Below are 24,704 nucleotides of genomic sequence, written 5' to 3'. Positions count from 1 at the left end.
CGAATATTTGTAGATGAGAAAGCTGTGTGATAAATGGGTGCCGCGCGATCTCACAATCGCTGAAAACCAACAACGTGTTAATGATTCTGAGCAGTGTTTGAATCCGTTAAAGTGCAATAAACCTGAATTTTTGCGTCGATATGTGATAATGGGTGAAACATGGCTCCATCATTTCAATCCGGAGTCCAATCGACTGAGTGTACTGCACACGATGAACCGAATCCAAAGCGAGGAAAAACACACAGTCAGCTTGCAAGGTTTCTGGGATGCGGAAGGTATTATATTCATTGATTACCTCAAAAAAGTCCAGACCATCAACAGCGATTATTATATAGCGTTATTGGATCGTTTGAAGGATGAAATCGTTAAAAAACAGCCCGATTTGAAGAAGGAAAGATGTTCTTTTATCAAGACAATGCGCCGTGTCACAAATCAATGAAAACAATGGCAAAATTACATGAATTGGGCTTCGAATTGCTTCTGCATCCACCATATTCGCCAGATCTGGCTCCCAGTGACTTTTTCCTATTCTCAGACCTCAAAAGAATGCTCGCTGGAAAGAAATTTAGCGCCAATAAAGGAGTAACCGCCAAGACTGAGACCTATTTTGAAGCGAAAGTCGAATCGTACTACAAAAATGGTATCGAAAAGTTGGAAGATCGCTATAATCGCTGTATCGCCCTCGAAGACAACTATGTTGAATAATAAAATCGAATTTTGCCAAAAAAATGTGTTTCACTATGGTAGACCGGGGACTTTTCAATTAGCCTGTTAGATGTAAAAGGCAATCATAACTTCCAACAATAAAAAAAATATATTGTAATACTCAATATATCTGACACGTAGTTCATAAATTATAAGAAATATTTACATAATGGGGCATCTCTATCTATCATTCCGAAAAAGTTTAACTTCATTTTTCACTCATAGTTCTAGCACTCTATTCGTTTACGTGCACCAAACATCAAAGCATAAACACTTCTGGCATAATCTCATCAGCAAACTTCTCATACAACTGCTCCTTCAAATAAGTCCTATTGTAAACGATAGGTGAATAAGATTCCTCCTGCAGAAAATCTTCGATGGTCCGTTTGTACTTCTTCAAAACATCCTTGCGCTGAGCATTGGCTCTCAGGTAAATCTCTATGGCAGGGCCGGTGTATTTTCCAATGGCGAAAGGAGCAACAGATTCAGTGATCACTAGATGAACTCCTGTTGATGTAGCGTTAACATGTTCACCCATTATGATCTGAGGATCCTTCGGTGGGCAGTTGCCAAGGATGTACTGGAAATAGGAAGGACAAGGCCAGCCCCAAAATCCAAGTTGGGTATTGATGGATTCGGCGAAGTATAAGGGTGCTCTATGGTGATTACAGGCAAAGAATCCTGGAAAAGAGAAAAAGGTTGTTAACTCGAGGATCAATGTTGCTGTTCAATTTTATTAGGTGTACAACTTTGCTTCCGCCGTTTTGCATTAGATGGCTGTAGAAGTCAGTGGTAGTCGAAATAAATAGATCGTATATGTCATACAAAAAGCTTAGGTATTTGTAAACACATCGAAATATTAGTCAATTTGTTTCTGCATCATAAAGTTATTCTTGATTAAACATGTCAGCCTACGAGCTAAATTCTCTTCATTTGAGGGAGGTTTCAATTTTCTCTTTGATATAAAGACATCTGCGGCTGAGGCTCATCGAATGCTCTAGAATACCCATGGTGAGGCCGCTTTAAGTGAAAGAACAAGCCAAGAGTAGTTTCAACACTTCCAGAACGGTGATTTTGACGTCGAAGACCAGCATGGCGGTGGAAGAGAGAAGGTTTTCGAAGATGTAGAATTGAAGGCATTACTTGATCAAGACTCGTGCCAAACACAACAAGAATTAGCAGGATTATTGGGAGTGACGCAACATTTCATTTCAAATAGCCTGAAAGTCATTGAAATGATTCAGAAACATGGGAATTGGGTGCCGTACGAGTTGAAGCCGAGAGATATTGAACGGCGTTTGTTTGCTAGTGAACAGCTGCTTGCAAGGCAAATACGGAAGGGATTTATGCATCGCATTGTGACAGGAGACGAAAAATGGGTTCATTACGATAATCCCAAGAGCAGAAAATCATGGGGATCCTGGCCATGCTTCCACGTCGACGGCCAAACCGAATATTTACAGTTCCAAGATCATGTTCAGTATTTGGTGGGACCAGCTCGGCGTAGTGTATTATGAGTTGTTGAAATCGACTGAAACAATCGCAGACGATCATTATCGAACGCAATTAATGCGTTTGAGACAAGCATTGAAAGACAAACGCCACAATACAACGAGAGACATGATAAAGTAATTTTACAGCATGACGATGCTCGACACTATGTTTTCGAAAGTGGTCAAGACATACTTGGAAATGAGAAGTCCTACCCCGCATCAAAAGATGTCCAGTTTTTTCAACGCAAGATTCGTACGCTTCCCGATAGATAGGAAAAAGTAATGGGCAATAATGGACAATATTGTAGATTTTGAATGAATTACCAGTTTTTCATATTAAAGCCCCGAATTTCGGAAAAAAATGGGGGAAACTTGTACTCCTTTGTAGTATTGAAAAAAATGTAATATGCTTCCGAATCTACCTAATGTAGAGTAAGCTTTATGATCACTTTTTAAAATGAAACACGATACGAAACCAAAGTTGTTCAGGATTTAATATTCGAAGAATATGATTAAGAAGATTATTCAATACATATTCCAAGAATTGGGGAGTTGGAGTTTTCACCCCAAAAGTGATCCCAATGATCTGACTATCTTCAGTAGACTTGGAAGCAAAATGTAACGTAATTCCTTACTTGATTCAGCCCAACAACCAGGCTGTATAATGCCACCGTTAAGATAGAAATCCACGTGACCAAGCTCTTCAACAAGGCCCTGTATAAAACAGTTGGTGTGGATGACATCTACGAACTTCGCATCCTCTTTATCCAGCTTGTTCTCCTTGCTTGCTGTTATGAAACCTGGACCAGCTGGGTCTAAACCGGTTACCCTCGGCAGCTTGTAAGGTAGAAGAGCGTTGGCCAGATGAGATGGAACGTGAGCTCCTAAAAAGACAAATTGGTTTCGTTCATTTTGAATATTCAAACAAACATTTGGCTAAACATATATTGATCTCAGAAGACAAAAATGTCGGCATATGCATGTTTGCCTCAGAGTAATAAACATAGAAAGAGGGAGCATATGTCATTTTCAGTAGGCAAATTTTGTCCACAATATGAACTATCACGTTTGAAATGAAGCGCGAGGGAATGAAAACATCAGTGATACGATATTTCACTCAATTCGCAAGTTTTTCCACAAAGAACGCACTTCTTATGTCCCATGGTGAATCAACGTTTCATATTAACTCAGAATATATTGAAATTAATACCTAAATATATCAGAAATTCAAAAACCAAACTTCAAGCGCGCCAAACGACGTGAAACAACCGATGACACTAGGAGAGCAAAAGTTGCCAAACCTTGGATATCAGCAGGTAGATACAGAAAATGATAAATATTCTGCTTATTATAAATTCGACAATTAGGAAAAATATCGGATTCCAAAATTTCAAAATTGCATATTTAATCGGAAATCACTCAAATAAATATATTTCATTCAATTTAATATACATTCATAACGATATAGTAAAATTGTGGATTTGAAGATATATCACAATCCGACAACGTAATCTAACCATGTTGGGGACATGTAAAAATTACGTATATTTCCCCTATCTATGTTTATTACTCTATGGTGTTTGCTAAGGAAAAGAATAGAATTCAAATTATAAGTTGATTTTAGTAGTAAAGGATTTTCCTATAAGAGGTTTCATTTTGAGTAGCCCGCTACCTGGATAGCTGTTACTTCCAAAGTTGTCATTTTTTGACATTCGACATGTGAACACTAAGTCATTACTAAAAATGAAACGATGTACACTTCAAAAACGCAATGAAATTGTTAAAATTCATTACATAAATGGTAATAAGGTATATCAATTATTAGAAATCTATTCTGAAAGAAACCCTTCCTAAAAATTGTTGATTCTGATGGAGAAATAGTAACAAATATCCTTATGAACTTCAGCTCCAAAAATTCAATTCATTATTTTTTTCTATTTGATGATTCTGTCCTTACCTGATGAAAATTCATCAAACTAATAAGAGGTGATATCCTAAGCTACTAAGAATGTCGTTAGATTTACCAACAATTTATTTTCTCAGAAAAAAAAACGCATTTTCACCCATTCACAAAAGAACTCACCTAAACTGAACCCAATAACGTGAATATCCTCAACTCCAAATTCCCTGATTCTCTCCACTAACTGGCTAGCACAAGCTCCAACATGCTTCAAATTCCACAGAGCAGCAATATAGCAAGGAGATTGGCATAAGGGTGACCAATCGATAGCAAAAATATTATAATCGTTAGTTTTCAGGTATTCTGCAACACAAGTTCATAATCATCACCTCCATTATCAAATAAGGAAAATAGTTCCAGTTTATAGTACAGTTTAGTATAGTAGATTTGTTAGAATGTTCTCAAGATATTGGTACATGACTCATCAACACATCAAAACACAATTCAAAATTCATTTAAAATAAGAAAGTAACGGGTGTTTTTTTTCGAGGTATATAACTTTAAGTTGGCATTACTGTTCAAGGTGGCGACCGATTTAACAGCTGTCAAGTGATTTATTCTCAGTTTGGTTTGGCAATTTATTATAAATAGACTCACACCTGAACAATGCTTGCAAATAGTGCAATTTTTTTCGAAAATAATGGTTCTGTGCGGAATACGTATCGCGCACTACGTCCATTTTATTTTGTTTAGCGATGAAGCGCACTTCTGGTTGAATGGCTACGTCAAAAAACAAAACTGCCGCATTTGGAGTGAAGCTAATCCCCAAGTGTATGTCGAAACACCGTTACATCCAGAAAAACTGACTGTTTGGTGCGCTTTATGTGCTGGTGGAATCATTGGTCCGTACTTATTCAGAAACGATGATGGCCAGAACGTTACAATCAATGGTGATCGGTATAGAGCCCTGATTACTAACTTTTTCATTCCTGAATTGAACAACCATGATGTCCAGGAGGAGTGGTTCCAACAAGACGGCGCAACATCTCACACAGCTCGTGCCACAATCGATTTATTGAAAGACACGTTTGGTGACCGCCTAATTTCTCGTTTTGGACCTGTGAATTGGCCTCCAAGATCTTGTGATTCAACACCGCTAGACTACTTTCTGTGGGGCTATGTAAAGTCATTGGTCTATGCGGATAAGACACAAACCTTTGACCATTTGGAAGACAACATTCGCCGTGTTATTGCCGATATACGGCCACAAATGTTGGAAAAAATCATCGAAAATTGGACGTCCAGATTGGACTACATCCGAGCTAGCCGTGGCGGTCATATGCCAGAAATCATATTTAAAATGTAATGCCACAAGATTATCTTGCGGATAATCTTCCCAGTGACGGAATGATAAAGAAAATCAGCATCGAAAAAACCTTCACTACGATACTAAGTAGATTGGATTGGGAAGAGAAGTCCACAATCCCAATTCATAAAAAAAATACCATCAAATGGTACACAAGTGGTTCCAAAACCACGACAGGGACTGGCACTGCAGTATTCGGGACTGGTACCAAATGCTCAATATCGCTAGGCCATTGTCTAAGTGTCTTCCAATCAAAGATACTAGCAAAAGAAAGATGTGTAGAAATTAACCCAGCAAGAAACTATCAGAAATGTGATTTAGCGATACATTCTGATAGTCAGGCTGTAATCAAAGCACTGAGCTCACATATCATTGATTTTAAGATGGTATTGGAATGCTGAAGAAAACTCAATGAAATAGGCAAGAATAAAAAGGTCTTTTTCAGCTGGGTTCCCGGCCACTCGGGAATTCGAAGGAATGAGGAGGCCAACACACTTGCCAGAAAAGGAGCATAAACTCCTTTCATCGGCCCGGAACCTTTCTGTGGCGTAGACAAATGTACCTACAAGAAAAAGTTTCAGGAGAAGCAAGAAACCGAAAGAGAAATACTCTGGCGGAATCTTCCTGGTTTGGATCACTCCAAAAAGTTTCTTCGAAACATTGACTCTACTAGAGAGAAAGTATCTGGATCTTAGTAAAAATATGCTACACCTCCTCACTGGATTCCTCACAGGGCATTGTCGCCTTAGGAAACATCTCATGAGAATGGGTCCGAAAGAAAATGACGAGTGCAGATTCTGTGGGGAGGATGAAGAAACTCCGGATCACCTGGTGACGGAATGCCTGCCATCGCTAGCCAACGCAAAACCTGCTTTGGACACGAAACTTGTAGAAGTAAGGAATTAGCCTCCTTGAAGCCATCCCAGATATTGGAGTTCATTGGAGTTCATTAGAACTCAGGAACAGGAAGGCTAGCTGAAAATCACGTTATGGAGAGATTAGCTCTGATAGGGGAGCACAAAAAACCACAAGGTCGCAGTGAAACGGAACCTCCTTAATTAAATCTTAATCTTATTAGGTTCATTTCCTCCCAAAAAACATTTGAGATAACCTTTTTCACATCCTCAAAATTTTATGAACACTAACAATGTTTCTATGAAAATTGATATGTACTTACGATCTTTTATTTCTACTAGAACATTCAGATACATATCCGAGTTATATCCATGTATTATTATTTTCACCGGATTTTTGGGATTGAACGAAGTTGATGTTAAATTGGAAACATGAGGATCTGAACCTATTCTAACTCCTTCAGGAACTTTGGGATTGCTCTTTGTATACAGGAAGAATTTTATATCTGGATCAGGACAAATGCTGAAAACCATTTATCGATAAATATCTATTTCAATAATATGGTAGAAAAAATTCAAGAAAGAATTGGGAATTATCCTAAATTTTGGCCTTATCACAATGATTGTTTCATTTCTATGCAAATATGGTGTTTTAAATTTCAAATTACACAAATAAGCATCTACACCTAGTTGGCTGAAAGAAGATAATCTAATCATTTGGCTCTTAGATTCTCAAATTTATATTGCCAAATAGTGAAATAGAAATAAAACCAATTTCTATTTAAAGTATTGCAATTTTTTTTTCTGGATGAGGATTAAAAATGAATTCATTTTGTAAGCAAAGATTATAATTCAAAAAAACTTCAGTATTGTTTTAATGAGAATTCCCAATCGAAGAAGAATGGGCTAAGAAGCTTTCAAATTCCAGTCTTCCAATAAGTTATGCTAAAACATTCGCTCGTAAACTTACTCGTTGATAACTACTTTACAATTGCCTAAAATAAGTCCTTCGTTTCTTAAATTATTGTTGATGCCTTCAGGTAGAGGAACCATATGATTTGGCACATAAATACTAATAGGTGTTGCCTGACAGTTCACGTCTAAAAAAAAAAGATCAATTAGTTATATCGATATATGACAAACAACTTTCTTCGATTGTGACTTTATAATTGTCTCATTAAATTGCACTTAACAAATGTTTTTGAATAAACATAACATAACATGAATAATAAATAAATAATAATAAATCGAAGACTTTAAATAGGAGACGAAATTCTGAAAATATTTTTTATCCCCAAAATAATTTCAGTGGTCAATATTATCTCAGTAGCTCTTTGTTGCTTCGTTAAATTAGGCTCTCAAAAAATAATTATCACTATCGTTCAAAGAATAAAAATAAATTAATTCTTCTCAGTAAAGCTATATGAATATCAAATCATCAGCATACAGCAAAGTTTTCAAAAATCAAATTATTTTTTCATCAAGTAAGTGTCTAATCCTTATTGAGTAATGTTCAGTACAACCAATATAATTATTGGATGAAACATTTCTGAGAACTGCAATCAATAAGAATGAAATGAATAAAATATCAATAAAAAACAATTTTAAATCCAAAACACTCTGAGATTACCAGAGAATTGAAAAAGATATGATTATAAATCAGCCCTTCTTCGAAATAAAATTAATAAATTCACTTTCACTTTCCATATTAGATAATTGAATAATAAGAGCATGAAATGAGTTCAAACCTAATTGAAACTGTAATTATAAGTATTTTGGACATTCGGTCCATTCGGAATTCCATAATGGAATTCCATACTTGCTCTCAAATCTAAAAGAGAACAATTATAAAATTTTCTCAATTTCTTCTGAGGAAAAACAGTGCCTATCAATATGATCTTTGATTGAGCCACAAAACATGACCACTTTCTATTGTCTCAATTACTCTTATATCATAACCACCAAAATAAATGAACCTTTTAATTGATCTCAAGGACCGAGCAATTCGAGTAATCAATTTATTCTATGTAGGTATTTAATTCTATAAAACTACCATAGCATTTCAATCTCAAATATATTCTCAAATCGAAAAATCAACAAATTCATCGAGCTTAGTGCAATTATGTATCTCAAGATTATTAAAAATATTAATTGTGTATTTTTAAAACTGTTAATATTATATTTAAGAAGACATACAATATTAATATTATAAACTAAGAATGGTGAAGTGAAATCGAAACAAAATATCGAAAAACGTTAGGAAGAGTAGTTGTAAAGAGTCAAACATATCAAAAATTTGTTTCACTTCAATAATAACCATAGAGGTACAAAATCCCGGGATCTCAGCATAATTTTACCAGAATTATTAGACGATAAAAAAATTTTTTTCGTGAATAATCATAGTATTCCTAATGGTCATAAATATTGAAGACAATATAAAGAATCCAGTATTGTCTATTCAACCTTGATCTTATCGGAAATTATAATTATTGTACATCTCCATTTAGTTTGAATGAATGAATAGTTTATCTGCATCACAACTGTTTATTATGTTACCGATTCAAATTTTCCTTATAATATTATCGCAGTGTGTTCACTCAGAATGTTGGATTTTCCGTTGAAGTATTTTTTAATAAATTGTGGCTAGACAAATTCATAAAAAAATTCAAATAATTGTATAACTCCGATAGTATATCTCACCAAATAAGTGTACCAGAATTGAATAAAAATTAAGTACAGAAGCAGAAATTTTGTAGGAAATGAACAAGTTTGTCCATTCGTTGAATTTACTTCTAACATTTCTAACGATTACCATTCTGATATTGAATGAGTGTTTACCCTATGACTGAGATATTTCTACTTACGCTGCCACAACAGAATAACAACTGCAAGGAATTTTTCCATTTTCGCACAATTCACATCACATAGTCACTGTCAAAATAAAATCTACGAGTCGTTTGACAAAACTGCTAAGTAGATCATTGTTCATTGATGATGGTCTGAATACTGAGTGCACATTTTTGACGCAGTTATTGTTAGTGTTTTCACGTAATGAACCACTTATATCAGATTCTAATGCTGCTCATGTTATTTCCGTATATTTATACAGATTGAACGAGTCGAATTGGGCAGATTCTATAATCTAGAAGGAATATCTATAGATGAGGCTGATTTTCTCCACTAGTGGCTTGAATTATTTGATATGAATCGAATAAACTAGACTTGTGGAAGAAAGCTGGAGATGTGGTAGATAAATTAACGTATACTAGCCAACAATTTAATGGTAACAAGTTGGCTGGTAGGAAACCAATTTGTTATGGTTATAATGCCAACGCTGTGTATTATTTTCGACATTTATTATGTCATTTGTGCTCAACAGGTTATTCCATTTCAATCATGCGCTTCAATAGCGTTTAGAAAATGATCGAATTGTTTTCAAAATCAGTGCTCATTTGTGAATATTGAAAGAAATTCAAGAAAAATGTATGGCCTTCATTATTCAGTTAATAGACTCACTCTAATACACATTGTTTTTTCATTTTTATAGGAAAACTTTTTATTAACAAATAATGGGCCAATTGAAAAGTCCCCAGTCTAGCATAGTAAAACAAATTTTTTTGGCAAAATTCGATTTTATTATTCAACATAGTTGCCTTCGAGGGCGATACAGCGATTATAGCGATCTTCCAACTTTTCGATAACATTTTTGTAGTACGATTTGTCTTTCACTCCAAAATAGGCCTCAGTTTCGGCGATTACTTCTTCATTGGCGCTAAATTTCTTTCCAGCGAGCATTCTTTTGAGTTCTGAGAACAGGAAAAAGTCGCTGGGGGCCAGATATGGCGAATACGGTGGATGCAGAAGCAATTCGAAGACCAATTCATTCAATTTGCAATTGTTTTCATTGATTTGTGACACGGCGCATTGTCTTGATGAAACAGCACCTGTTTTTTCTTCAAATGAGGCCGTTTTTTAACGATTTCATCCTTCAAACGATTCAATAACGCTATATAATAATCGCTGTTGATGGTCTGGCTCTTTTGGAGGTAGTCAATGAATATTATACCTTCCGCATCCCAAAATACTGATGCCAGAAGCTTGCCAGCTGGCAGTTGTGTTTTTCCTCGCTTTGGATTCGGTTCATCGTATGCAGTCCACTCAGCTGTCTGTCGATTGGACTTCGGAGTGAAATGATGGAGCCATGTTCCATCCATTGTCACTTTTCGACGCAAAAATTCAGGTTTATTGCATTTAAACAGCTTCAAACACTGTTCAGAATCATTAAAGGTCTGCAGGACAGAATAAATGTTAGGTAACCTCTAATTCTTCAACGTTTTGAGACCGCTTTCGCCTTAATACTCGAAAATTGCAGAAATTTGGGAAAAAATCATAAGATATTCTATTAATATATCGATACTATAAAAAATGGTCATACCTAGATCGTTCAACATATTTCATTCAAATTGTATATTTTTAATAATTACAGACGATCTCAAAAATTCTTTACAAAGTTCAAAGGAATACACTTATTAATCCAAAAATACCAATTGATTGAGTTCCAAGCTTTTTGCTTGGAGTGTAGGTATATAAACCATTTTAACTGTAAAGCTGTAAATGGTTGAAGCATAGTGATGATATCTATTACAACATCCATTGCATTTCAATGTTAATGTTGAAGAACCTGCTAGACGAGTCACAACATAGTAGTATCCACAATTTTAAAACTTAAGCAGGTGTCATGATTTATCAGAATTACGATCTGTTAGAACCTTCTTCGACATTGAACTTGATGATGACCTACTGAGCCATTTTAACTTCCTTACTCGATTGCTTTTTCCGATTTGAAGACTCGGTCTTCCGTTTGATATTTTATATTACAGTGAAACTGTTTGATTCAATATGAAATTAAAAGATTTATTTAAAATTTGTTATCACTCAAAGAATACAATTATTTCATTCATTATTTTTGAAGGAGTAATTCGAATCAACAATAGAAAGAATATAGTGATTACACATTAGTTATTTTTATTATATAGATTATTATCCATTTACTTGGGAAATTTTTAAATTGAATGTTTTTATTTATTGGTCGGAGTTGAGATATATGTAGAAACCAGATCTATGTTCAGTATTTCAATTCACAAATACAGTAAAATAATTTCAAAATCTATTAAAATTCATTTGTATACAAAAAAATAATCTTTTTTTTTCTGATAAATATAACTTCGACCACCTTTCCACTGAAAAAAGGACTAAGGAGCTTTGAGCCCTCGTTATGCTTGCGTCTATTAGGGCTTTGGAGTCCAAAGAACTTTATACCAAAATATTTATAAAATATGATTTATGATTTACCTATCATGATAACATTTTTGTCGGCTAGTTTATCTAGATGAGGGGTTTTCATGACACGATCATCTCCGTAAAATTTGGCTTCAACATTCTAGCAATTATCACCGTACCTACAAATTAAAATTCAACTTATTCTGATCTGTTCTTGCAGAAGAATTGGCTAATTTTTTTAAATTCTTCTTGAATTTCCTCTGGTTCTAGTGACGCAATCATCATGGAATTTAGTATGAAACTTGAAATTGATATTTCACATCTAATTGAAAAATGTTGTAGGTCATTTTGAAAATAGAAAAGATCTGAACGTACCCTGAAAATTTCACGTTTCTAGGTCCTATATAGTTTGAGACCATTTCTTGGTCAAAATTCAAAAATTACAAACATCGTTACAAAATGACAGTGCAATTTGTTTGGGGAATGACCGCTCAAAAATAATATTTTCATGTGTTCTTCAAAATAAAATAATTATTCATTCGTTTGTCTATCTTATCATTCATTGAAATTTCCTGTTCATTCGATAAACCAATGTTGAAAACAGAACCTTTATTGTATCGATAAAACCATAACCTAGGGTCTATATTTTTTTTGATATCTCAAGTTCACCGATCTGATCGAAGATCTAACGATAAAAATCACTAAACACGTGTAGGCTTATTTTCAAACACTTGAAAATAATGCGGTGACAATAACCCTAGATTTCTATGTGCATCCTTTCATAAAATATTATTGTTTGTATATTTTTGAGTGCTCGTATAAAAATATTTTGATACTCTCAGGTGTTTTCGTTCAAAATAAAAATTTAATCAATTAGCAATTGACAATTTCAAAATATTTTGCGTTCAATTTAAATCCAACTCAATTCAATTAGGCTATTTATAGTAAGGATGAGTTTTAATGATAATTTTTTACATTCTATGCGTTCTTATTCAGAACAAAAACAAATTCTAAAAACGAAAAACTGTACTAAATCACTGGATATATTTATATTTTAACAATGTAATAAAATATCTTATAAACATCTTGTTTCTGTTAAACCAGTTATTCGGAAGAATTTCAGGATTGGAATAAAAACTAAAAATTATGATAAAAATGGACAATAAAATTTTTCATTTCAATTTAAAACGAATTCTCATGTTTAAAAGTTATGTAAATATGAAGTAATAAATAGACAACTAAAAGTGTCCATAATTTTTCAATCTCAATAATTTGGAAAAACATGTAAATATATTCGAAAAAGCTATTAAATATGATAATCAAACCTACCTTTAAGGAACTTTCAAACTGTTCTTCGTGTTTGGATATACTACAACTATGATAGAAAGATTATTTGATTCTATTATATTTTATGTATGTTTTATTCACATAAATTTTTTATTGCCTCGTACAAAGCTGATCAAAACAGATCACCTATATCAGGTTAAGACCTGATAGATAGCACTTTGGTAAGTCTAAATTACCCCAAGAATGTATTTTGATTCTGTCTGAATCAAATGTAGAGGAATCTTACATTTTTATCTGCGATTTGAACATTTTGCAGTTATATTGATGTGAGTATATTTGTTTTTAACAAGAAGGCACTACCTGCCACACAAGCAACTAAAAAATCGCAATTTTGCAAGAAAAGTGTTCTGGCCATGGTATCTCCCGAAGGGCCACCGAATTCTTGTGATTTAACACCTTTAAACTTTTTTTCTCCTTTATCCTCTTATTGGAAGTCTTTAACTTGTCCGATAAACATTTTTTTAAACTGATGGAAATGTTTAATATTTCTTCTTCGATCGTCTACATATTTGGGATTGAGGGAAAGATAAACATAGAGTAAATATAATGCAGTTTCTTAGGACCGAAGGACTATATATAATAATGCTACACCCATTGACAGATCAGTCATTAGAGTCCTCAAGGAGTAAACTTTTATTTGATTTCATAAATCATTTTGTTTCAATGATTTGAAGCTACGGTATATAGGAAATAACAAACCATAGTATGAAATTTGCAGTGTTTTTTTTCATATTAAGAGTCATTCTATTGTTAGTCACTTTGTACTTTTCTTTCTGCGCTACCTATTCAAAAAAAAAACTATCAAATTGTAGCGGATTGTATAAAAAGACCATAACAATCAATGAAAACTCAATATATAATCAGTCCGAAAACCCATAGAACAATTATCAGCATCTATTCCCATTTAATCTGCTTCTGTGTAGAAATGGGATAGACTTCTTGGATTCTCTTTTGCATATTTCCTTCTTTAGTAGATCTCTTTTCTTCAGAAAAGAATGATCCAAGGAAATTAAGTAAGGAAATGAGGCTTCACTTACTCACATCTGCTCAAAAATGTGAGAAACTACAAATCACTTTGACAGTAGTCCATGACAGGCGAATACACAGATCTACATGAATTTTTCTATTTATACAATAAATAATTATAATTTACATCGCCTAATGCAAATGGAGGTTTTTCCGCTGTTTCTACATAATATATGCCTCTTGAACTGAAATGAAAAAGTAATAAGATTACATTCGATTGAAAATTGTACAACTTCTTCATATTAGAATCTCAGAATTACTCACTTTCTATTTACATGTTCTCCCATAATAGCAGTTGCATTCGATGTACAAAAGCCTAAGATGAAATTTGGTGAGAGGAAATCACATTTGGTTCCAACAAATTTTTGATCTCGCAAGATTGATTCTGCGAAATATAAACCAGCCAAAATATGACTGCATAATGGTGGATCTGAAACACAAAATTTCATCAGATTGCCATTACAAATTGAAAATTATTAATTTGAGCTTTGGCAAGTATAGGTAGAGGGTCTTCCAAAAATAGGCTTCAAAAATTTGAGCTGTTGAGACAAGTTAGTAATGTGAATAGTAGAAACTGTGTGTGTCGCTCAAGTACACTGAGAATATTTCTACTGTAGCCCGTAGTGTTGGCGAAAACTCAGGTTTGTCGATTCTTTGTCGATTTTGGAAATAAGGCATGACTTAGGTCTAGGGGCTTTTAAAGTTCAGTCAACACAAGAACTAAGGCAGGTGGAGCACCAGCAACGTCATATCTTCGCTGATTGGGTTCTTGAAATTTCATGAAAACGATACCTGTCAAGCTAGCAGAATCACTTTCGAATTTTTAATTTTTTTTAGGCCATAATGTTAGGCTCATTTTAGGCTAATTTATTATACCATTCAAAAATTGTTGGCTCCTAAATTGTCGGAGTAATCGCGGGTTCTGCTAGCTTAACGTTAAGCTAGCAGAACCACCAAGCTGATCGATATCTTATGGATAATCTGATTACACCATAATTTTAGGCTCTTTTTAGGCTCACGTTTGAACTCATTACCAAATTTCTGAATTTACGTTTTTTTTAAAAAAAAACCTGGGTTCTCCTAGCTTTACGGTTAAGCTAGCAGAATCCAATCGTAAATAAACTCCCCAGATAATTCAACTTAGATAATAATTTAAGGCTCAATTCATGCTAATTTATTACGCTAGGCACCTCAAAGCGAATATGAATATGAAAAAAATGATTTCGCCATAATTTTAGGCTCTATTCAAACTAATTTATTACCCTATTACGGAATTTCTTACTCCTCGGATTACCGAGAGCTCATGAGTACTTCTACTACATTCAACCCATTCTGGCAGTAGGTACGTGAAAAATGCAAATAATAGGGTAATAAATTTGTTTGAATAGAGCCTAAATTTATGGCATAATCATTTTTTCCATATTCATATTCGATTTGCATGTTTCACGTACCTACTGCCGGTATGGGAAGAATGTAGTAGTACCCAGGATATCTCCTTAACCTGAGGTGCAAAAATTTCGTAATATGGTAATAAATTAGCCTGATTTTGCCTAAAACTGTTATTTAAGTTTAATTAGTCTGTGTAGTTTATAAACAATTGGGTTCTGCTAGCTTAACCGTAAAGCTAGTAGAACCCAAGTTTTTTTTTAAAAAAACGTGAATTCAGAAATTCGGTAATGAGTTCAAACGTGAGCCTCAAAAGAGCCTAAAATTATGGTGTAATCAGATTATCCATAAGATATTGATCAGCTTGGTGGTTCTGCTAGCTTAACGTTCTGCTAGCTTAACGTTAAGCTAGCAGAACCCGCGATTACTCCAACAATTTAGGAGCAAAAAAATTTTGAATAGGGTAATAAATAAGTCTGAAATGAGTTCAAACGTGACCCTTAAAAGAGCCTAAAATTATGGTGAGATTATCCATAAGATATCAGTCAGCTTGGTGGTTCTGCTATCTTAACGTTAAGCTAGGAGAACTTGCGATCACTCCGACAATTTAGGAACAAAAATTTTTTGAATAGGGTAATGAATTAGCCTAAAATGAGCCTAAAAAAATCAAAAATTCGAAAGTAGTTCTGCTAGCTTTACAGGGTTAGCAGTAGCCATGGCAGCCATTTGGATGTTATCATGTGTTAATAAACTAGTATAACAACCGTATAATCTGAAAATATTGTAAATAAGTAAATAATACTCACAGGGTCTATCCTTACAGAATGGCTGTTTTGACCCTCCATTCATATAAAAATCTATGTGACCACTAGCCTCAAATTTACCGAATGCCAATGCACTAGTATGAACCACATCAACAAAATCTGCGTCTCCAGGATCAAGTTTCCAGTGCTTGTCCAAGGTGGCAAAGAATGGTAGAGCAGGATCCAATCCTTGAAAAACATATCAGTAGAGATTGCAACTAGTTTTCATTGATTCATTTTGGTAGTTACCTGTTATCCTGCTAAGTTTAAGTCCTGCAGTCTCCTTGAGTTGAGTACCAGTGAATCCAGCAATGTGAGCTCCCAAACTGAATCCCACAACATGGATTTTCTTCAAGGATATCCCATTAGCTATCAAGCCGATGATTAGTATTGAAGTGCACTGTGCTACGTGCCATGTATTCAAGAATGCAGTAGGGTAGCAAGGAATATTGGCCAGGAGACCCCAATCGACTGGAAAGATATTTTAGATATTATCTCTTTTTTTTAATACAATCCTTTATGAAATTCTCATTCCACAATAAACTGATGATGGTTCAATAAATTTTCTTAGGTAGTAGAAACAAAAATTGAAAGAATTCACTTCTGACAAATTTGAACCACAAACTAAATAAACAAGATTCAAACTAAAGGGTGTTTTTTTTAGAGCTATAGAACTTTAAATTGCAATAAAACAACGATGGATTATTCGATTGACATGAATTTTATTTATCCGCAAGATAATCTTGTGGCATTACATTTTAAATATGATTTCTGGCATATGACCGCCACGGCTGGCTCGGATGTAGTCCAATCTGGACGTCCAATTTTCGATGACTTTTTCCAACATTTGTGGCCGTATATCGGCAATAACACGGCGAATGTTGTCTTCCAAATGGCCAAGGGTTTGTGGCTTATCCGCATAGACCAATGACTTTACATAGCCCCACAGAAAGTAGTCTAACGGTGTTAAATGACAAGATCTTGGAGGCCAATTCACAGGTCCAAAACGTGAAATTAGGCGGTCACCAAACGTATCTTTCAATAAAACGATAGTGGCACGAGCTGTGTGACATGTTGCGCCGTCTTGTTGGAACCACAGCTCCTGAACATCATGGTTGTTCAATTCAGGAATGAAAAAGTTAGTAATCATGGCTCTATACCGATCACCATTGACTGTAACGTTCTGGCCATCATCGTTTTTGAAGAAGTAGGGACCAATGATTCCACCAGCCCATAAAGCGCACCAAACAGTCAGCTTTTCTGGATGTAACGGTGTTTCGACATACACTTGAGGATTAGCTTCACTCCAAATGCGGCAGTTTTGTTTGTTGACGTAGCCATTCAACCAGAAGTGCGCTTCATCGCTAAACAAAATAAAATGGACGTAGTGCGCGATACGCATTCCGCACAGAACCATTATTTTCGAAATAAAATTGCACTATTTGCAAGCGTTGTTCAGGCGTGAGTCTATTTATGATAAATTGCCAAACCAAACTGAGAATAAATCACTTGACAGCTGTTAAATCGGTCGCCATCTTGAACAGTAATGCCAACTTAAAGTTATATACCTCGAAAAAAAAACACCCGATAGAAACAAAAATTGAAAGAATTTACTTCTGACAAACTCGAACCACAAACTCAATAAACATTTATTATCTTTTTAATTAATTTTTTAATATCTATTATTGATCAAAGAATATCACCTGCAATGACATTATACTTCTTCTCTTCATAGGCAGCTGTGACATTAGTTGTTCCTGTATCCAACTTCAAACCTCCATAACCATGGATTACAATTTTAATTTCAGTTCCTACTCCAAAATCACTTGGCAGCTTTGGATGAAAATTATCAAGTGATTGACGATGAAGTTCTCCATTTCTGGTATAGGAAAGTTTGAAATTTATATACTTTGTATTGCAGGGCTCCTTGAATATGAGAGGGCAATCGCCGAAATCTATTTGCCATGTGTTGACTTCGATAATCCAGTTCGCTGTTGATGAAAATAACACAAAAAATTAAAAGAATTGTGTGAATTATGAACCGAGAATGAAAAGAAATGTTAAATTTTGAATCCTTGATGACCTCAGAGTAATAAACATAGATAGAGGGAGCATATGTCATTTTCAGTAAGCAAATTTTGTCCCCAACTTGAACTATCAAAGGACCCCGCACGTTTAGTACGGGAAATGGCTTTCCGTGAATTTGGCTGAATTTTTGATATGTTGTAGTTCTTGATGAACTGATCAGAAAAGTCCGTAGCCACAAAGCTCAAAAATGGACAGTTTTCGAGATATGGAGCTTTGAAAATGGATTTTTTGCAATTTTTGGGGTTTTTGCTCATCAATCGGGGAGCTCTCATTTATGGTTTTGATGGAATTTGGATGTTCGGCGGCCAGAACCCGACTGAGAAATGATCTACCTTGGTTATATTAGGCACCGCCATCGATAATTTTTTATACACTGCTCCACATTGGCTATGAAATGAGATACAAAATCCAAGATCTTCCATACATCTTTTCATGCCACACAGAATAATTCACATGACCGAGAAACGACATATTGTGAGATTTTTTTAAGAGAGACCATAATAACTGAATCATCATATATCTGATGTCCAATAATATCAAATATGTTAGCCAAAATGTTCATAACCAGGCACCGCTAGCTGTAATGGGGGAAAATGGGAAAATCATAATCATATATCCTCAGGGATAACAATTGTGATCACTATTGATGTCATTTACATATGATATGTGATTTGTTTCTCACAAATCTCGATAATCTGACAATGGGGTGCCAAGACATTTTCCTCAGAATGTCTCGAAATTGATGATAGCATCTCACAGACAAACGAATCCGTGAAAATGTCTGCAGTTTTGATACAATACAGTACTATCTGGGTAGAATATAGAAGTCCAAGTGTTGGAAGCTAACTATGAATGGAACTTCCGATATTAACCCACGAATTCTTGAAAATAATTTTTTTTTTCTATGAACTTTAAGAACTTCACACATACGAATGAAAATTATCTAATAATATGATCGTTGGCAAAATGAATGAGTATATCAATCAAAAACAATATAATAATGAGAATAACATTCATAATAATAATAACAATAATGATAATTTTGCCCTCGATTCGATTCATAATATTCTAAATGATTTCTTGCGATTGCTAATATAATTTCAAATTGTTTTTTGTTTATTATCATTATTGTTATTTTTATTATGAATGTCACTCTCATTATTATATTGTTTTTGATTGATCTACTCATTCATTTAGCCAACGATCATATTATTAGATAGTATTCATTCGTATGTGTGAAGTTCAAAAAGTTCATAGAAAAAAAAATTATTTTCAAGAATTCGTGGGTTAATATCGGATGTTCCATTCATAGTTAGCTTCCAACACTTGGACTTCTATATTCTACCCGTATAGTACTATATTGCATCGAAACTGCAGACATTTTCACGGATTCGTTTGTCTGTGAGATGCTATCATCAATTTCGAGACATTCCAAGGAAAATGTCTTGGCACCCCATTGTCAGATTATCGGGATTTGTGAGAAACAAATCACATATCATATGTAAATGAGATCAATAGTGATCACAATTGTTATCCCCGAGGAAATATGATTATGATTTTCCCATTTTCCCCCATTACAGCTCGCGATGCCTGGTTATGAACATTTCGGCTAACATATTTGATATTATTGGACATCAGATATATGAGGATTCGATATTATGGTCTCTCTTAAAAAAATTTCACAATATGTCATTTCTCGGTCATGTTAATTATTCTGGCGTCATCTTGTGGCATGAAAAGATGTATGGAAGATCTTGGATTTTGTATCTCATTTCATAGCCAATGTGGAGCAGTGTATAAAAAATTATCGATGGCGGTGCCTAATATAACCAAGGTAGATCATTTCTCAGTCGGGTTCTGGCCGCCGAACATCCAAATTCCATCAGAACCAGAAATGAGAGCTCCCCGATTGATGAGCAAAAACCCCAAAAATTGCAAAAAATCCATTTTCAAAGCTCCATATCTCGAAAACTGTCCATTTTTGAGCTTTGTGGCTAAGGACTTTTCTGATCAGTTCATCAAGAACTACAACATATCAAAAATTCAGCCAAATTCACGGAAAGCCATTTTCCGTACTAAACGTGCGGGGTCCTTTGACATGAAGCGCGCGGTAATGAAAACATATCAGTGATATGATATTTCACTAAATTCGCGAGTTTCTCCACAAAGAACGCACTTCTTATGTCCCATGGTGAATCAACGTTTTATATTAACTCAAAATATATTGAAATGAATACCTAAATATATCAGAAATTCAGAAAACAAACTTCAAGCGCGCCAAACGATATGAAACAACCGATGACACTAGGAGGCAAAAGTTGCCAAACCTTGGATTTCAGGTAGATACAGAAAATAGGAAATATTCTGCTTGATATTTGACAATAAGGAAAAATATCGGATTCCAAATTTGCATATTTAATCGGGACTCACTCATATAAATATATTTCATTCAATATAATATACATTCATAACAATATAGTAAAATTGTGCATTTGAAAATATATCACAATCCAACAACGTAAGCTAACCATGTTAGGGACATGTAAAATTGCGTATACTCCCTCTATCTATGTTTATTACTCTATGCTGATGACAAATCTGTACTCAAGTTCGAATCTGTCCGTCCATCTGGCCGTATACACGATAACTTTCAAACTTGAAATTTTTAGGGTATATTCGGATATCGAATGTATCACTTGAGTAAGTTAATAGGCAAAATCTGACTAGAGGTTCCATTTGAAAAGTTGTTTCCCTGTTAATTATAAAACTGCAGATTACATAGAGATGAAAATTCATTTTTGAATGTAAAATGACAATTTTGACCCTTGTGCAAAATTTCATGATGATAGCGTAACCTGCATAGAAAATTCAAGCAGAATATCGAAAAAAAACATAACATTTCAATGCCAACAAAAATCGGATGCTCTATCGATTCAATAATCCAATTCATGAATTTTAGAAGGCTTTAAAGCAGTAAGAGAGGAAATGTTGGACAATTCTTGATATTCATTATGAATTAATGAATCACCGGAATGGCCTATTAGACGTTTTTGGGAAACTAATCATAATCTTGAGCTGAAAATTTGCATATTGGGGATTGGGTCAATGATCTTGCTCCCTAAAATATTTTCAGATCTCTACAACTTCCGGTTACACCGGAAACAAAGTACAGACTACTACTTCTTTATTTCAAATGGCACACCCAGAGTATCATTGCATCATTAAATAGCTTTTTTATGACAATTTCAGCAATATGCCATACCTTGGTAGAAACTCAACTGTTCATGAGTTAATTTTATTCTTATAAAAAAAGTGGTGGTGACCAGGACCCACCGTTTATTGATTATTTCTGCAGAAAAAGTTTTTTTCGAAAAAACATTTTTTACTTTCGATTCTGCAACTACGTAGTATTTCAAACCTGTTCGAAGTTTGAACTAAAAATGTACATCAGGGTGTTTATAAGAAGATCATGAACTTGGACAACTCAAATTCATTAAAACTCAAGACTTTCAAATTAGAACCAATATTTTTCATTATTTGAAAGTAGTGGGGTTACTCAAGAAAACCCTATACCTAAAATAAATACTTCAGGAGTAATCGAGGAAGAACTTTAAATGAGAAAAAACCGCAATTCCTAACTAGTCTGTGACTTCCGGAAAACACAGAAAGAATCTAAAATTCGATTCCCATTTTTTGCATAAGAATACCATTAACTCATGAACCGTTGAATTTTAACCCAAGGTATGACCTGAAATTGTTATCAAAAGAGCTAACTAATGATGCAGTAATATACTGGGTGTGTCATTTGAAATAATACACAATACAAATTTATTTTTAAGAATGCCATCTAGGTAAATTTGTAAATCTAGAAAAGTGAAACTACCTCAAACCTGAATATATTCATCTATTGTCATTTTGTCCCTTAATATTCAATATTTGAAATCGACGAAAAAACCCATTACCTCATAAATCGTTGGGTTTTTACACAAGATACGACCTGAAATTGTCATCAAAAGAGCTATAACTAATGATGCGGTAATATACTGGGTGTGTCATTTGAAATAATACACAATACAAATTCATTTTGAAGATTGCCATCTAGGTAAATTTGTGAATCTAGAAAGGTGAAACTACCTGAAACAAGAATATATTCATCTGTGGTGATATTTGAAATCGACGAAGAATTTCAATATCGTCTGAATTTTTTTCCTTTAATTTTGAATGTTTTCTAGTTTATTGAAAGAAGTTCAAACATACTTTGTCCAATAATTCATAGCGGCTTGAGCTTTATGATATAAAAGGTTATGATGTACATTTGACAAAAACTCTCAATTAAGAAAAAATATGAATTCAAATACGTGAACTTTTAACCCAGACAAATCTGAAGATGAATTCTTTAAAAAATGTAGTAAAGTTTCAAAAAAATTCACGTTTATACTGGGTGTTTTTTCTTATTTAATATCAATATTTACGGACATTGGTCTATTTCCTTGAACTTCCTCATTTCGAAATAAAAATTGGTATTGAAGTATTTCCGTAGTTCAAACCATTTCACGTGAAAATATGGAAAGCTCAACTTTCAAGTTTTTATACCATAACATACTAAACAAATCAAGTAATTTCATAGATAGGAGCCTCTCCACAATTTTGAATGAAATGAAGAATTTAAAACCAAGAACACTAACTGTCTTACATCTCGGAAATAATAATATTCATTGGCATTTTAATTCTAAAATAGATCTTTATTCATTGAAACTTTCGACATTCGATTCGAAAAATATCCTAAAAAATTTTAAATTGAAAACACCGGTAAATTAAACATGTTCTCTAGTGTATTCGCAAGTGATTCAAGTAACTCAAACAATTCACAAAAACTAGAAAATTGTAGGAATTCAGATCTATGTGATCATGCATGTCTATGTTACTCATAGAAATAATAGGGTACGGTAACAAACTCACCAATAAGAATATAGAAGACGCGTACACACATAATGGTCACTAAAAATCATCGCCGTCTCTGCAATATCGAAACCATAACGTCAAGATCTAATTTGAAAAACCGTGAACCTGTTCGATGAAGCGCTATCATAACGGATCACACATTTTTAAACGTCGATTAAAAAGAAGATGAAGACTAAGATTCTACTAGAAAAATACACCTATGCAAGGCCAGAAGATTGATGCGTACGAATTCATTTGAACTAGTATTGGAAATGATTGAAGTTCATGCAATAATACTGTTCATATCGATAGAAAGCGATTTTTAGGCAACTTTTGAATAAGTATTCAAAGGACGAAATCGAAATAATTGTTGTCCATTGAAGTCTCGTCCGAATTGTGCAATTTTACAAATCGCATTGCTTACATAAGAACAAACAGTGACAGAGCAAAGACTCAATGATGAATAAAATTATTAAATAGAACCTACCTCCTTTTGAATTATTGATAAGTTTCAGTAAAATTCGAAGAGATGCATTGTTCCAGATCTTTGCATATGTATTTTCTCTCAATGACAGAAACAAATACAGGTAAAACTTTTTCTTAATACGCACCCTGTATTTCATCAATGGAAACCTTTCTTCGAAAATTACAATATCTCAATGGATTGTCTGAAAGCATTAACAAAGTTTGGGTTTCTTCATTTTGATTTAGGTACAACATTTGTGACAGTTCAAGAAAAAATGAATCATTCCTAATAACTATTTCCGAAGAGGGCAGAATTCAAAACGAAATGAAAAAGGGATTTTAACTACCTACCTAATGTCCATTTGGAATTATTCTCGAAAGCATTAGTGAATTGAATGAAACTAATTGGTAGGAAAGTTATTATTGTTGCTCAATACAAAGAGTAAAATTAGGGTGAGAAGTTTCATGAATTCAAATATATAAACATACCTATCTAATGGAATTAATATTCTATGCAATCAATTGGGAGAATCTTTATTCTTTTGACATTGAATCACACTTTAGAAAATGATGGTCTTATTTCTTGAAAATAGCTTTTAGTTCATGAAATATGATGATTCATCCAATATGCCTCATACAAATTAATTTTCCTAGTTTTAGAAACTGGGTAAAGTTTGTAAATGCATTTAATTTTGTTATAATTTTTTTGTTTTTACAATTTCGATTAGAAAATTGGCACCTTTAAGATTTTTTTGCATGAGGATTTCCAATTTGTACTCCAATTTAGCATTAAAAAAAAGGGCCATTCAAATTGATTGGCAGTTTGAAAAGACTTATTGAACATTCACATATTACTTCACACCAAATGTTAACCATAAGTTCATGATGAGAATGTGTTTCTTAGCATGTGGATTTTCAGATTCCCATGAATAGTTAGACGATTAACTAGATACAATTTAGTGCAACTATAGCGGACTCAATTAGTAATACTAAATTAGAGTCTAATTGGCAATCCTAAAAATCAAAATCCACATTAGCCCAATTGAAAAA

At 33.9% G+C, this 24,704-nt stretch overlaps 2 protein-coding genes across 2 annotated transcripts; both read right to left on the bottom strand.

Moving 5' to 3' along the window:
• Positions 1-791: 791 nt before the first annotated feature.
• LOC123679707 (lipase member H-A-like) lies at positions 792-9,506 on the bottom strand. Its single transcript, XM_045617123.1, has 6 exons — positions 9,183-9,506; positions 7,289-7,418; positions 6,642-6,841; positions 4,282-4,461; positions 2,834-3,082; positions 792-1,386 (listed from the first exon to the last, which is right to left on the bottom strand). Exons 1-6 carry the CDS (start codon positions 9,220-9,222, stop codon positions 965-967), a joined length of 1,221 nt encoding a protein of 406 aa, XP_045473079.1. The 5' UTR covers positions 9,223-9,506; the 3' UTR covers positions 792-964.
• Positions 9,507-14,053: 4,547 nt separating this feature from the next.
• On the bottom strand, positions 14,054-23,625 carry LOC123679702 (phospholipase A1-like). Its single transcript, XM_045617115.1, has 6 exons — positions 23,208-23,625; positions 17,864-18,151; positions 16,410-16,631; positions 16,164-16,349; positions 14,236-14,401; positions 14,054-14,156 (listed from the first exon to the last, which is right to left on the bottom strand). Exons 1-6 carry the CDS (start codon positions 23,236-23,238, stop codon positions 14,069-14,071), a joined length of 981 nt encoding a protein of 326 aa, XP_045473071.1. The 5' UTR covers positions 23,239-23,625; the 3' UTR covers positions 14,054-14,068.
• Positions 23,626-24,704: the final 1,079 nt, after the last annotated feature.

The sequence above is a fragment of the Harmonia axyridis genome, chromosome 5, assembly GCF_914767665.1.
Source record: "Harmonia axyridis chromosome 5, icHarAxyr1.1, whole genome shotgun sequence".
NCBI lineage: Eukaryota > Metazoa > Arthropoda > Insecta > Coleoptera > Coccinellidae > Harmonia > Harmonia axyridis.
This window is presented reverse-complemented; position numbering and strand designations above follow the sequence as displayed.

Bases quoted from the DNA above. Each gene is read 5' to 3' on its own strand.
- LOC123679702 (XM_045617115.1), bottom strand. From the start codon at position 23,238: ATGTGTGTACGCGTCTTCTATATTCTTATTG. The intron at 18,152-23,207 runs GTGAGTTTGTTA...TTTCATCAACAG, and splicing joins CGTCTTCTATATTCTTATTG to CGAACTGGATTATCGAAGTC. The intron at 16,350-16,409 runs GTAACTACCAAA...ATGTTTTTCAAG, and splicing joins TAAACTTAGCAGGATAACAG to GATTGGATCCTGCTCTACCA.
- LOC123679707 (XM_045617123.1), bottom strand. From the start codon at position 9,222: ATGGAAAAATTCCTTGCAGTTGTTATTCTGTTGTGGCAGC. The intron at 3,083-4,281 runs GTGAGTTCTTTT...TTGTCTTTTTAG, and splicing joins CGTTATTGGGTTCAGTTTAG to GAGCTCACGTTCCATCTCAT. The intron at 1,387-2,833 runs GTAAGGAATTAC...TCTCTTTTCCAG, and splicing joins TGGTTGTTGGGCTGAATCAA to GATTCTTTGCCTGTAATCAC.